Raw genomic sequence first — 15,546 nt, 5'->3', positions numbered from 1 at the left:
ACAAGCATACGATCTACTAAATCCACCCCACCCATATTTTTATTATACTCCTTAATTACTTCTGGCCGGCAAACTTGTTCTTAGAATTCATTTTTTTTTGATCACCGCTTACCATAATCTATATTTACATATCTCTGAACCAGAGATATGTAAGAGAGAGCCTCTCTTACATATCTCTGGTTCAGACTGGAGACAATGATTCGTGAAACAATTCATTGTTGCCATCACAGATAACGAAATTGCACTAAATCTAAATAAAAAAAATAACGTTCAAAAATGTGTTTAGATAAATATTATTTTTATTATTAACAATAAAAAACGGTATCTAATAAATTTATTAACCAGAGAGACGGTTGAGTTAATGTCCAAAATGTTTGAAGAATTTTTTAATAATGGAGATATGACAAAATACTATTATTTCAGCAGTTTCGAATTATAATACATATATTTAAATTCCAGATTTGTTCATTGTAAAAGTTATTCATTTTGTATTAATTTCAAATTAAATTTTTAATTTTTCAGTGTGTTTTATTTATTCTAGTATGCCACAACTCAATACAGTTTTGTGCTACACTTTCCGAGAAAGGAATGACAGCTCTCGATTTGAAATTAAACATAATAATTTAAAGTCATGTCTAAATTTTTTATTTTTTAACATTATTTTTGATTTAAAATATTTTCATAAATTATAATAAAACACGATTCAAGTCCTTCTTTTAGCTGGTTTGTTAGCTGGATATTGATAAAAGCTATAAGTCTCTAAGTGGTAAAAGCTCAGAATCGGACGACAATGATATGAGACGTATAAGTAAACCAGCGAAAACAAAGGTAAAAGAGAAAGCTATTATTGCTCCTACGATTAGCGATTAGTGGGGCAATAAAAAAAATCTTCTTTAGGACGATTTATCCCTAAGCAGTGATGCAGGCAATTTCAATGAACATAATGAAGTTATTTTAGAAGAAGAGAAAAGTGTTAAAAAAATGTACAAAATATAACTAAGTGCAAACAAAAAGGTAAAAAACGTGTAGTAAATGAACAAAATTGGGCCTGTAATGTTCGCAAACGAAAAATAGCTGGTGAGAAAGAGTATCTCAGTAAAAGAGGCAAAGACATGCCTGCAAAAATGTTAAAGCCTCCTTACATGTGTCACATGAAATGCTCTGAAAGATGGCCAGAATACGAAAGACAAAAAATTTTCAACTCATACTGGACTGAGACAAACGTTTCAGATCTTAAAAAGCAATTTATCTTCTCATGTATCGACATCCAACCTACTCTTCGATCAAGAAAAAAAGATCTAAATTCTAACAAATCTAAAAATAATACACTACACTACCATTTTACAGTGAACAATCAGCTATTGAAGGTGTGCAAGGTTATGTTTGTAAACACACTTTGTATATCTAATTTAGTAGTAGTAGTTAAATATGTTAAAAAAAATTGAGCCAAGAGGTTTAATAAAAGCTGATCAAAGAGGTAGACACACGCCAACCAATAAAGCTCCTACCGAAACCATAAATAGTATACATCAACATATTAAACCATTCCCAAAATACGAGAGTTATTATTCCAGAGAAAGGAGTAAGAGAGATTATCTGGACACAGAACTTACAATAGAAAAGATGTATCATCTGTACATTGATGAATGCAATGAAAGACATGTAGATCCAAAGCTCAGAGCAAAAAAGTGGTTGTACGCAGATATTTTTAATAAAGACTTCAAGTTGTCGTTTAAACCGCCCGAAAGAGACATTTGCGATACATGCAGTACATTCACATACTGCAGATGAACTAACCAGTGTACAGGCTGATCATGATGCTCACCTAATTAAATCTAAAACTCGGTATAACTTAAAACAATTGGACTTTATAATAGCTAAAGAGTCACCACAATACAAAGTACTATCTGGTGATTTGCAAAAATGTTTACCTTCACCACTAACAAACAATTGTATTAGTTTCTACAAAAGGAAGCTTTGGATATTAAATTTTACATTACATGATGCCAGTGATTCTTTTGTACAATGTATAATGTGGGACGAATCGAAAGGGGCCCGAGGTGCAAATGAAATTGCCTCGTCAATTTTGAAATGGGCTGACAATACAATTCCATGTAGTCAAGTAGAGGACATTACTCTTTGGACCAATAACTGCTATGGACAAAATAAAAATATAAGTATTATAATGTGCTATTTTTGGATACCGCAAATAAAGACGATCACTCAAAAGTTTTTACTGAAAGGGCACACACATATGGAAGCAGACACTGTTCATGCTTTAATCGAAAGAAAAAGAAAGAAACTCTCCAATTTGGCCATTTTAACACCATGGGACTGGCAACAACTAGTTAGGCAAACATCAGCTAAATACACAGTGCACAATATGGAACTTGCAGATTTCAAAAACTTCAAAACGCTGTTCGATAAGAAATTGTCATCTAATCCTCCTTTTGTAAGTAGAAAAAAAAATGTTAATAAAGACCTTGTTCTATTGTCAGCATGTATTTTCCTACAAGTCCAACAAGAACACATTGGAAAGTTCTTTTATAAGACCGATTTCAAAATCAAAATATGTATGAAGTGGACTTCATGAGGTATCGAAGACAGCCAGTAACGTTTCCAGCCCAATTAAATCAAGTCTCAGTAATCCCATTACCAATCACAAAACAAAAGTACAATGACTTAATTGCATTACTGCCTTTTGTTCCGTCAGTTTGTCATGCGTTTTATCAAAATTTAACACATAGCGATGTAGCCACAAACGATTACCCACAAGAAGATGAAGATGATATGGAGCATCTTTAACAATTTTGAAACTTGTCGTCTATAATTTTACTTAATTATTATAACATTATAATATTTACCTATAATAAAATAATAGTATAGGCTGTTTAATGTGTTTGTATTGTTTATTTCGTAAAGACCTTAACATGCAATGCCACATTATTTAAAAAAGTTGTTAGAGGTAAACAACACTATGTCCAACTACACATTTTTAAAAAAATTTTAAATAATGAACGGTAAACCTTAGATATATAACACTTCATGGAATGAAAACCGATTATACACACCACAATAATAATATATTAATCTTGGTTAAATATAAGAAACATTGAAACATTGGAGTATTTACTGATTAAAAATTTAAAAATTTTTAAAACTGCTCTCCTGAAAAAGTAAGAAAATGGACATAGTGTCCTTTACCTCCGAAGTACTGAATTATATCATATACAATTCCTTGTGGAGTGGCCAGAACAAAAGCTTTTAACCCTACAGGATTTGGTTTATTATGGGACAATACTGACGAACTGGACATCTATCGGAGAATGGAATAATTATTTCGTCGATACTTAATGATTCAGTGGGTTCTTGAGCGTGACAACCTTCACATATCCTATCAAATAAAGGCCTTATTTTCCAAATCTTATCTCGTCTTTGTTCCACATTTATATCGGAATCAAAAACTACTTTTAATGAAGTTCTGAATGGCTCATTGCTCCTGCAACAATAGGGATTCTCCATTTTTCCGCCCAATACATGTCTATTTGTGGATACTGCAAAGTTGCCATTACTATCGTAATGACGATAAAAATTTTGATTTCGAGTAAAGATAACTCCAAAGTTTTTCCTTTATTTAAAATAGCGGTTTTATTAGTGGAATTCACTGTTTCCAAAAGAATAGTATCATCAATATATTGATAAAAAAATGCATCCCACTCCCAGGAGCCTACATCATTTAGTAAATATGCAGGCTGTAACAATGATGATACCTCCGGAGTATGTGCCACATCATTTATCAGTTAAAGCGTCATTTTTATTAACTATAGATTGTAACAATAAAACACTGAAAACTTTGCAGCAACTCTAATAAGTGTAAACCCATACCAAAAACAGATCACTTGAGAAAGGCAATCAGCCGAAACAGCTGTAGTGATAAGAATTTAAAATAAATTTTGTGGAAGTTTGAAAACAAAGTTTTCAGTGTTTTATTGTTACATAAAATGAATTTCCATCAAGTAACGGTCGAATCCATCAATTAACTATAGATTGCATACTTCATACGTCGTTTGTCTACCTCTTCTAGTCTTTCTTGTCCAGAAAAATGAGGTTGAGTTACAAAAGACGTATCCGAAATATCTGACAAAGATACACATCTAGAAACATCGCTGGAATCACTTTCTTCTACAATAGGCAAAATTGATCGAGATGTATCTTCAGAATGTGTTCCTGCTTTATCAGAACTGGATGTGTCGTTTTTATTTTCGAAATCTGGATTATTGTCATAGTCATTACCTGAAAAGTCATTATCCGATGCATCTGAATTATTGAGCAACTCTAATAATTCCTCCTCTGATAATGCTGAAAATAAAAACTGTAACCAACAAATGTCCTATACGAAGTACATAAAAAAATGTTAACGTAGAGCAGTGATTCCCAACTGGTGGCCCGCGGACCCCTGGGGGTCCGCGAGGTATGGCTGAGGGGTCCGCAAGATATAAAAATAAATATATGAAGAGCCAGGGAGAAAAACGATATAATTCCATTTTGCAAATTTTTTTAGGAGAACAAAAACAAAGCTTTTTTCTCTAAATCTTTAAAATTAATAACATATATCGCGTAAACTTAAAGTTATATCAAATTTTAGATTGTTAACTATAATTTTGTTTATATACCTAAAAAAAATATTTTCGTTTAAGACAGATTCGGCCTCCTCTCTTCACCACCACTGGCACTGGAACTAGATGGGACCCTACTTTGACTTTATGCCGTTAAAATGCGTCGCTGCCCTGTCTGTTTGCATTACAGTTACACAGCCAATTCGCATTTCAGAGATGTCAGTCGGCTATTGTTAGTAAGTTAGTTAGTTTATTACTAGTGCGGTCTCTGACCGTGTTGAAACGTGTGATTTTGTGTAACATTTTAAAGCTTTGTTTTTCACGGAAAGTTACATTACGCGTACGTTATGGACCGTTGGTTAAAATGTGGATCGTTAAAACGGGATAGATCTACAGACGAAGAGGGAGAAAATGCAAAATTAAAAAGTCAATGACTCTCGAACCGAACTTTTCAGTGTCTCTTGAACCCAACTCGTCGGCGTCTTTTAAACCTAATTCGACCAAGATCCCGTTGGCATCTTGAGACAAAACATTCAGAGTACAAGAGTAAGTCATTCGATTTTTTTAAAAACAAACTAGGAGAGCTTAAAAGATCTCGTAACAACATTACTAAACACTATGGTGCAAATGTAAATGAAAATGCAACCCTTGCATCTTATGAGGTATCTCAGCTTGTCGTTAAATGTGAAAAAAACCATACAATTGCTGAAGAACTTATACTACCATCAGCAATGATTATACGCAAGAGAATGTTGGGTGATGCGGCTGTTAAGATAATAAGTATTGTTTCGCTCTCTAACAACACTGTTCAAAGACGAATTTCAGATATGGCCAATAACATTGAAGATACATTGCTGGTCAGATTTAGCATGAGCGACATGTTTGCTCTTAAATTGGACGAAAGTACAAAGAACATATCAAAAAAAGCAATAATGTTGTGTTTTCTTCGATTTTTGTGGGAGGACCAGATATTGAAAGATTTTCTTTTTTCATGCGAACTACTTTGCAGAAGATACTTAACAAAGTAGTTCAAATCATTAACTACATTAAAACTCGACCTCTACAATCCAGATTATTTTCTTTGTTGTGCAAAGAGATTGGTAGGGAGCATGAACACCTTCTTATTCATACGGAAGTAAGGTGGGTCTGTCGAGGGAGGATATTGACAAGATTTTGTGAACTTAGAGATGAAGTTCGTGGTTTTCTTCTTGACACCAAGTACGCAGATGTTCTCACTGACTTTTCTTGGCCTTGCTCAACTGCCTACTTAGCTGACGTGTTTAAACACTTGATTGTATTAAACTTAATTTTGCAAGGGAAAAATGTAGACATGTTCAAAGTTGAAGATAAGATCAGTGCTATGGTAAAAAAGTGCCAGCTTTTGACTAACTTTCCTAATTTGAAACAGTTCTTGGAGTCTGCAGAGCAGAGTTTACCTGACCTGATAAAGATCAACGCAGCCGAGCACCTACGCAGCCTAGCCACGACTTTTAGGATATACTTCCATGAACCTGACCCTGACGATGGTTGGATTCGAAATCCTTTTAGCTGTCAAGCAATTGAACAAATCCAAGGCCTTACAGAAGAAGAACAAGATAAGCTTGTGGATTTGTCGAGTTGTGGTACGATGAAGGACATTTTTAATGGCGAGAAAATAGCAGACGTCTGGGCAACAACACGCAAGGATTACAAAGAACTTGGACACAAGGCCATGAAAAAAATCCTTCCGTTTGCAACAACCTATCGGTGTCAGCAAGCATTTTATTCCATATGCTTCATGAAAAACAAATATAGGAATCGGCTTGACATGCGGTCGGATTTCAGAGTGAAAGTTTTAAGTTTGGAACCTAACATTACAAAAATAATGGATTCTAAAGTTAAATTCAACGTATCTCATTAATTGAGGAGTGAAAATTAAAACTAATAATCTACTTGTGTAGGTACTTTGTGTTTTCACAAATAAATCCTTAAAAGCATTAGTTTGATTTATGTTTTCACATATTTTGGCTCTTTTCAGGTAACTTTAGGTTAGTTTAGGTCTTTAGGAAATAGTGGGGGTCCTCATCATTGTAGTACCTTGATGAAGGGGTCCTTGGAAAAATTTAGTTGGGAACCCCTGACGTAGAGTGTTTGCCACCGTATGCCTACATAAAGGATATATAAACATTTTATCTGTTATTACTCATTACTTGTTAATTTTTTTTGAAAAACCATACTGTTTACATTCATTTGCAACCTTTTAAGATCACAGTGAATAATAAATGTGCTGCAAATTATTTATGATTAAATAAATATTTAAAGATAGTACTTACCCTTTTTTCAAAATATTCCAATAGAGTGCCACACAGGGACATAAACTTAATACATTATTTTTAGGAGGCGCTACGAGAATTCAAATGTTATGTTCTACCAATAGTACAGTTGCGGTCAGGAGGTTAATTTGGAAAATATATTTGTCTACGCCATGGGTAATGTGTTTAACAGTTTGACCTTACTTCAGTGGTTCTCAATATAAACTCAGCCAAAAAGGGTGAAACTATTTAAAATTTGAAAATTTTTAGAGCTCTGGGTTATAATATTACAAGCATCGAGTTGTTGAAGTCAATTACTTTAAGATATATTATAAACTTGCATCAACAACCATTAATTAGATCAACAGTGTCACAAATAAGCATATCCCTGATTATAAGCAACCTTTTGTAAAAAAGATCGTACCTAAAGGAGAAAAAGAAGGAGACATTGGTTTATTAGAGTTAAATACGGTTTTTATTTTATCGATGTTGATTTTTTTATGATCACCCTCCGCTTTATTCAAATTTTTACTGACGGGATGGCTAATAAACCTATCAAATTAACAAAAATCAGATAAAGGCTCAAAGAAACAAGCAAGGTAATTAATGCATGAGATGTGATGCTTTAATGGGTTCCTAAATCCGAAGCTTTAATTGATAGTTAGTTAGTTGCAAATAAGATCGCTGGCAATTAACGTTTTGTTAATTATGAAAGGTAGACAGAAATCTTAATTAATTTTTAGGGATTACAACTGATAATACTAAATGAGGACTGGTTTGGCTGATATTTTATGTCTGTGTTTGTTTAATTTTTGTTAATAGTGCGATAAATAAGAACACGTTTTGTTAAGCAGTTAATATCAAGACTAGGTGATGCTGGCTATAGCTCCAGCTTTTATGAACTAAAACGCGTTAACCAAAGAGTTACAATTTTTTATGAAATAACTTGACATTGTCGATATATAAGAAGTATGCATATACAGATGAGTCCCTGGTTATTTACCCGTGCGTTATCATATAAAGCATACGAAATAAGACGGAAATTTACTCCAAGCAACAGCAAGTGACAAAAAGTGGCTACTGCTCCAATCACGGATTATATTACAAAATTTGACGTTATCAAATATATAGAATATAAAATGTTAGTTTTGCTTTAACATTTTGGTGCAGAATTACAGCTACATTTAACCCTAGAACCACACGGTTACGTCGGATCCGACAGTCAGTCAATATTCATTCTCGAAGGATAGGGTAGGGATTTTTTTATTGCGAAAAGGAGAGAATGTTTGTTGTACCCATTTAGGGTCGGTTTTCTTCGCCTTCTGTGGAGTTGTCATCACTTTATGTTAGCCAGTGAGTGAGCCAGGGGCGAAAGGGTTTGACTGGATTGATGTTCTTTCTAGTGAATGTGTTGGTTTTCGAGCTAGGTACGACAAGCCCTGTCTCTAGTGACCATTGGTCCTGTGCAGTCTCGAGCTTAACTCGGCCCCAAAACCAGTGTATTGCAGTGTAATTTTGTGACCGAGTGTGCTCGTGAGTGGAGGCGCCTCGGCTTTCGAGAGTTGACTTGTCGTATTTCGCTCTGTGTGAATGTGTGTGTAAATCAAACAGTGACGGCCGCTGCCATTTCGATGTTACAGAGTCCGTCGTATCACCTAGATTTTCTCCGGCCATCCACAGACTCCGTATAAAGTAACGGAGGCTGCGGATGGTCGGAGGTCCCGGTGATGAGGATGATTCGGTAGCAGGAAGAGTGCCCCTTTCACTGTTTGATTTGTGTTTGTGTGTTAGTGTGCATGTGTGCGAGTCTGAATCGACAGAAACTAGAACCGTGTTCTCTAGTGACCATTGTTCCTGCAGCCGTTTATGCGTTTGCAACCGACTTCAGAACTAGTGTATTGCACTATAATTCTGTTATCGGTTGCTCACGCTAACGGCCAGGCCTCGTCGGAGTTCGATAGACGGTTCCAGCAGCTGTCGACTTAGTTGAGAAAATAGTTACGGCTATTTTCTCAGGGACGGACAGGTATCATTGAGTAGTGAGATTAGGAAACCGCAAAAAACCAATCTCCCCCTGTCCAAGGTAGGGAAAAGGATTTGACATATTATGTTTGGGTTCTGTAGGCTAGTGGAGTGGCCTCAAGGATGTCAGCATATTCATCCGGAAGTTCGTCTATGCAAGCGTGCATTAGAATTGACGGTGGATGAAGGTGTTTGTTTTTGGGCTTCCGGGTGGATACGTGACCGCGGAAAGAACAGGAACTTTTTAGGGTGTTTTGTGTGATGGATAAGGGGCCGTTGATTGTTTTAAGAAGAGTAAAGTTCCTGTTGAGATTTTTTATTCTCTCGATGATGGGGGTGGTGTTCGCTGTTTGATGGATTTCACGGGAGGGGAAGTACCAACATTTTCTGCACGTTCTACGCAAAATTCTGCGCTCCGCAGCAGACAGTTTTCCCTTTTGATAACCTTTAAGAAGGCAATATAAGCTTGACTTATACTCAATAACGGGTCGAATGAATGTTTTGTAAGTGTGTGTGAGAGTTTTGTTGTTTGTTTTGCCAAACGTCCCTGATAGTGGAACTAGGAGTCGGGCTCGGTTCCTGACCCTATCTAAAGTTGCCTTTAGATCAGGTTCCCAGTTAAGTGTTTTAGTAAATAAAACACCCAAATAGGAAGCTGTCGGGCTAGTAACGAGTCTTTCTCCCATCAAATACAGGGGCGTTTGGTCGACGCGATTGCGTATGACGCCAGTTGATGATTTTGGGCTGCGAAACACAATAGTTTGCGTTTTCGCAGCATTTAGCGTGACTCTCCACTTATTACACCATAAGAGTTTGTGCTCTTCTAAAGGTTCTCTCAGGGGCATAACCGTCCGCTGTTGTTAGAAGGGCAGTGTCATCTACATAGAGGTACATTTGCGTGCGTGGTATGTTTTGGATAGGGATAAAACTGTTGTATGTGATGTACAACAGGGATGCGAGTACTGAGCCTATTTTTAATCTTTTTATAACAGATGAGATGATTGAACTGATTGTTCAATATACTAATGAAGAAATTGAGAGAAAATCATCGTCATATAATTCAGAACAGTCTTACATATCTTCAACAGATGTTACTGAAATAAAGTCCTTTATTGGCTTGCTATATTTGCTTGGTGCACTAAACAATTCAGGCTTGACATTACTGGATGTGTTTTCTCCAGTTTTTGGTCTTAGTTTATTTGGTTGCGTCATGAGCAAAAATCGTCATGAGTTTTTGTTGAGAGTGCTTCGCTTTGATTCTTCTAAGATCACGAGGGAACAACGAAGAAGAACAGATAAATTTGCTCCATTCAGAGAATTCTGGAGTTTATTAGAGAGTAATTGCAGAAAAAATTACACTCCAGAGTATATAACCGTGGATGAGACTTTGTTAAGCTTTAGGGGAAGATGCCCGATTAAAATGTATATACCAAGTAAACCAGATAAGTATGGACTCAAAATTATTTCTCTTTGTGATGCAATAACATTCTATTTCTGTGGAGGAATTCCTTACGTTGGCAAAGAGAACAGACCACAAAGTGACCTGCTGTTACCAACTCAATATGTTCTCAAGCTGGTAGAACCCATCAAAAACTCAAACAGAAACGTTACCACCAACAACTGGTTTTCGTCTTGTCAAATGTCTGAGGAACTTAGGAAGAATAATCTAAATTTAGTAGGCACCCTTCAAAAAAAAAAAATAAGAAAGAGATTCCTAAATCCTTTATTGACACAAAAGGGATTCCTACTGAGTCATCACGATTTTTGTACAGTCCAGATAAAATGTTTGTATCCTATGTACCTAAGAAAAATAAAAATGTAGTTCTGATTTCGTCAATGTATTCTACTGGAGACGTAAATCAAATCTCCAATAAACCTGATATAATAGAATTCCACAATATGACGAAGGGGGGAGTCGACGTCTTTGATCAGCTCTGTCATTCAAAGACCACCAAAAGATGGCCTATGAGGTCCTTTTTTGGAGTTCTTAACGCTGCTGCTGTGAATGCTTTTGTAATTTACAAACTGAATGTAGATACATCTGTTTCGAGATCTTAATTTTTAAAAAACCTATCGCTCGCCTTATTGGCTACTCACATGGAGCGAAGAATCCAAAATTCGAAAATTTCAGTTGCCCTAAAGACGCAAATATCTATATTGCTGGATAAAGATGTCCCTTCTGCTACAAATATAGCTACTGACGCTCAACAAGGAAGCTCAAAAAGACCAGGATTGTGTGCCTTCTGTGATCGGAGAAAGAGAAGGAGAGGAAATTACAGTTGTGGCCATTGTAATAAAAGTGTGTGTGGTGAGCACAAACGAATTGTTTGCCCCTTACATTATAATTAATTAATAAAAATTTTGTAATTTTTTATTTTTTTTTTAACAGTTTTTGTTGTTTTTTTTGTTCCATTTTTAACTTGGAATATGAAGAATTGTATTACTTTTTGTTAATCGTTTATGTACTTCTAATGCATTTTATAATTTTTTTATATACATATCAAATGAACGTATTTTTCACTAATATCTATTATGAGTTTGGTTATTTAGTTCACAATTGTCTGTTGTGTACATTAAAGTAAGTTTTCGATATAAAATAGCGGTAAAAATAGAATGATGATTCTCCATGTCTCTAATAACATCTTTATCAACGTCTGTTTTGCCTTGTAATTCTTAGAAGGCACTGATTAAAGCGGAAATCTGAATTTGGTTTCGAAAAATTAGTTTACGAATTTATTATTTACTTTAATATATTAATGTTCAACAAAAAGTTGGATTACTTACTATCCTGGTACATAATTGTATTTTGACATGCCATTTTGTTGCCCTCAGGTAAATCAGTAGTTTTCGGTTTTAAAGGGTTTCTGCTTTTTATCGGAGAACATGGAATAGAATTTTTTATTTTCTTGTTCGTATGTTTTATACTGTTTTTTCTTTGTCAATTTAAGTTCTGCTGCTGCGCTCTTAAACAAAGTTAAAACATTATTAATATTTTTAATCGAATTTGAAAAAAAATCAAAAATTAAAATTTCTTAATTATAAATATTTTGGTTATTTAATAATAAAGTTGGCAAATAAATCATAATAATAATATTATATGCTTGTCATCATTAAAGCTTTATAATAGTAAACGTTTGAAAATTGTACTTTTTGTTCCTCTGGAACAGTCAACGTTTCTAGTACTTGATTAAATTTATAAAGGAGTTTTTGTGTTTGTGATGTAAGAGTTTTTGAAGGAATAATCTAAAAAAATTCAATAAAATATTTTTTATTATTTCTTTCACTTTTGCGGAAACTTACACAAAACCATTCTTAACTGTGTGAATGAGGTTAACGTTGTATGTAAACTACTGGCAAAGTAATATAAACTTACTATAAAATTAGTAGTGAGAAAAACTGTTTGTTTAATATAGATAACTTCTAAATTAATGTAAAACATAGCAGAAAAACAGCAAAAGATCCTGGAAAAAATCATTTACAAATTGCAGTTAAATTTTGAAAACTTCCCCAAGCATATTTTTTGTACCTACTTTTTTTCGATGTAGTGAGTCTAAAACGTTTATAAAAATAATATGTATTGTTACTTAATAACAAGTGGTAGCTTATTTGTCTTTAGTTTCATGCGTAAAAGAAAATGATGCTAGACAAAAAGCATGTGTTTTTATCTCGCCAGGTATTAATGACGCACGGGTAAAGAACCATGGACTCAACTATAATGTACATTATTATAGTTTAAAAAAAAAATAAGAGGCAGATATCGAGCACAGTTCGTGTATTAAATCTTGTCCAAGTACTTTCGCTCCCAGAGCATCTTTAGGGGCATCTGAAAAAAGACAAACAACGTTTTTCTAGTGAAAGAGAAACCTAGCGAAACTTCGACAAAAACTCGTAACCGATGTTTGATAAAAAATATATCACGTTGTAGATCTCGACACATTCAGGAATGTCAGAAACATTTAAATACAATTAATCAAATAACAAACACCAGACAAAAGAACAAACAGTCGTCTAAAATATTTATTCAGGATGCTACATTATAAGCAATCGCAGAAGACAAAATGGCTCTGGTCGTTCAGATTTAACAAAACTGTTTATATCTAACATAGGAAAACAAAGCTGACTTTGTCTAAAATTATGGGCCACTTGAGTGAACAGCATATCTAAAAACTATATGATAAACTCAACATTGACCACAAGTACAACCGACCAGTAGTATAGGAAAAGCCAAGAGATGAAATATAAAATTATGAAAATATTTTAATTGCTAGATGTAGCTTGCTGAATATATAATCCAGCTCCCATACGCAAACCTGTCAACAATAACTAAGGTGTTAGTTTGGGGGCAAACATAATGAACACAGAATGTAAATGCAAAAACTAGACTAAAGCAATCTACTTAAGAGTGATTTCTTGCCTACACTAAAAAACAAGCGCTACCAATACTATAGAAAAAAGAAAAAATTGAAATATAAAATTGAAATACTTAAGCATTACTTAAGACCAACTAACCAACAGTAAGAGATGTTAAAATATACAAATTGTGGCAATAGTATATCTAAATTGGAATATAAAATTTGGAAAGTGTAATTTATACCAACTGTAAATCAATTGATCACGAGTACATATACTATTATTATAGTATATTTATAAATTAAACTCCTCTATATCAATCCTAAGGGCAAGAGCCCATGTGTGGGTTACAGCCGAAGAATGGTTAATGGTCTTGGAGGCAGCAGACATAGGCATATTTGATCTGGCGGATAGACCAGAAGGACCAAAAAAGTAAAACTGGCTTCTTTATTTTGGTAAAACAGCCAATACAACGAACGAAAAAACAGAAAAATTACTCTGTCCTCCTGGAATGGAGGCTTAATCGACGTCCTGACAACTTGTCATCTACAAAAAAACTTAACTGTAAAATTTCCCTAACGCAAAAGACAACAAGAACTGAAAAAACACAACGTAGACATCCTCATGGTTACATAAACTAAAAAGAAGGGCAAAGGAATTGAAAAACGAAAATACAGCGGAGTTCCCAATTATATGAGCAAAGCAGGAGTTTCTATTCTAGTAAAGACACAACTTACTATATCCATCACCAGTTGGAATCAGATTAATGAGTGAACAGTACAAATAGAAACAAAATTAAAAAGATATGACTAATATGACAGCTGCCACTGTCCGATATGTCGCCATGTTTGCAGCTAATGCAGTTGCGCGGCGTATGGCACGTAAAGCCATAAGTGAGAGTTAGGTATTTTATGAGGACTAGTTATCAAGAATCATTTCCCATCTATAACGTTTGACGTCCTAGTTCCGATAAAAGGTGCTAATTCTGTAATACAACCCCTATACTCCTATATAATGATACTCTATATATATTCTCAAATTTAAACGGTCGACTAATGTCAATCTCAAGTTCAATATCCAAATATTCATAAATTTTCAAAATAAATATGTATTTAACACAAACGGTATTTTAAAAAAATTGTTTTCTGATTTTTTGACGATCTACCAATAACTGAAAGATAAAATATAGCGTACCAAAATGATGGGTAACATGTCGCTGTGATAAAAATGATCGCTATTTTGCATACAATCTTTAAACGATAGGTGATAGTGATAAATAAGTACATGCCATTTTTATGGAGTCGGAAGACTCCCGAGTTTATTGTAGTGGATTTTGTTTTGAGACACTTAAAAGGTGTGCTCTATCTAATAATATATATATATATATATATATATATATATATATATATATATATATATATATATATATATATATATATATATATATATATATATATATGTACCCGGTGTACGGCAAATCTTGTGTTAAGCGAAAAGATTTCAGTAAATGGCATGCATATTGAAGAAACCACCTCATATAAGTACTTAGGACATGAGATACGCATAGGAAGAGATAATCAAACGTGCGAACTAAGCCGCCGCATAGGACTCACTTGGGTGGCATTCGGCAAGCTAAGCTATGTTCTTAAATCAGAACTGCCTATGTGTCTTAAAAGAAAAGTCTTTAATCAGTGCGTGTTGCCAGTACTTACATATGGTGCAAAGACATTAACACTAACCAAGAAAGTAAGAAATAAAATTTGTGTTACCCAAAGAGCCATGGAACGATCGATGTTAGGCATTTCTCGTAGGGATCGGATCACGAACAAGGAAATAAGACGGAGAACAGGAGTGACAGATGCCATAGAAAGAATTATGACCCTTAAGTGGAACTGGGCGGGGCACATAGCTAGAATGTCGGATAACAGATGGACCCAGCGAATAATACAGTGGAGACCGAGGCAAGAAGCACATCGAAGTAGAGGTCGTCCACCAACAAGATGGTCTGATGACATAAAACGGATCGACAAAAATTGGATACAAACAGCACAAAACAGAAATACATGGAAAAGACTGAGGGAAACCTATATCCAGCAGTGGATAGATCCGGGTTAAATGATGATGATGATGTACCCGGTATTTAGGCGCCTCGCCCTTCCGGTAGGGATCTATGGAGGAGTATCACTGAGCCGCAAGCCCTTATCTCTTGCCGTACTGCTCCACCATACGCCGATCAGACACCAGCATATTCTAGTCTAAGCCGCAGA

The 15,546-nt window shown here is 34.7% G+C and overlaps 1 protein-coding gene across 2 annotated transcripts in view; it reads left to right on the top strand.

Annotated features, from left to right (window-relative positions):
• Nucleotides 1-15,546, top strand: part of LOC140449778 (zinc finger BED domain-containing protein 5-like) — a 120,833-nt gene that overhangs the window by 66,749 nt on the left and 38,538 nt on the right. Inside the window, exon 2 of one of the 2 annotated variants that reach the window (XR_011951880.1) lies at nucleotides 4,702-4,852. Coding sequence is in view for 1 of the 2 variants with exons in the window: in XM_072543122.1 (XP_072399223.1) it covers nucleotides 5,608-6,516 (909 nt within the window). In the remaining variant the exon portion in view is untranslated. Of the gene's footprint in view, nucleotides 1-4,701; nucleotides 6,700-15,546 lie in introns of those variants that run through there. The other variant, XM_072543122.1, reaches the window with a different exon arrangement.

This window comes from Diabrotica undecimpunctata, chromosome 9 (genome assembly GCF_040954645.1).
Source record: "Diabrotica undecimpunctata isolate CICGRU chromosome 9, icDiaUnde3, whole genome shotgun sequence".
NCBI classification, from domain to species: Eukaryota; Metazoa; Arthropoda; class Insecta; order Coleoptera; family Chrysomelidae; genus Diabrotica; species Diabrotica undecimpunctata.
Note: the sequence above shows the minus strand (reverse complement) of the source record. Positions and strands in the feature narration are given on the sequence as shown.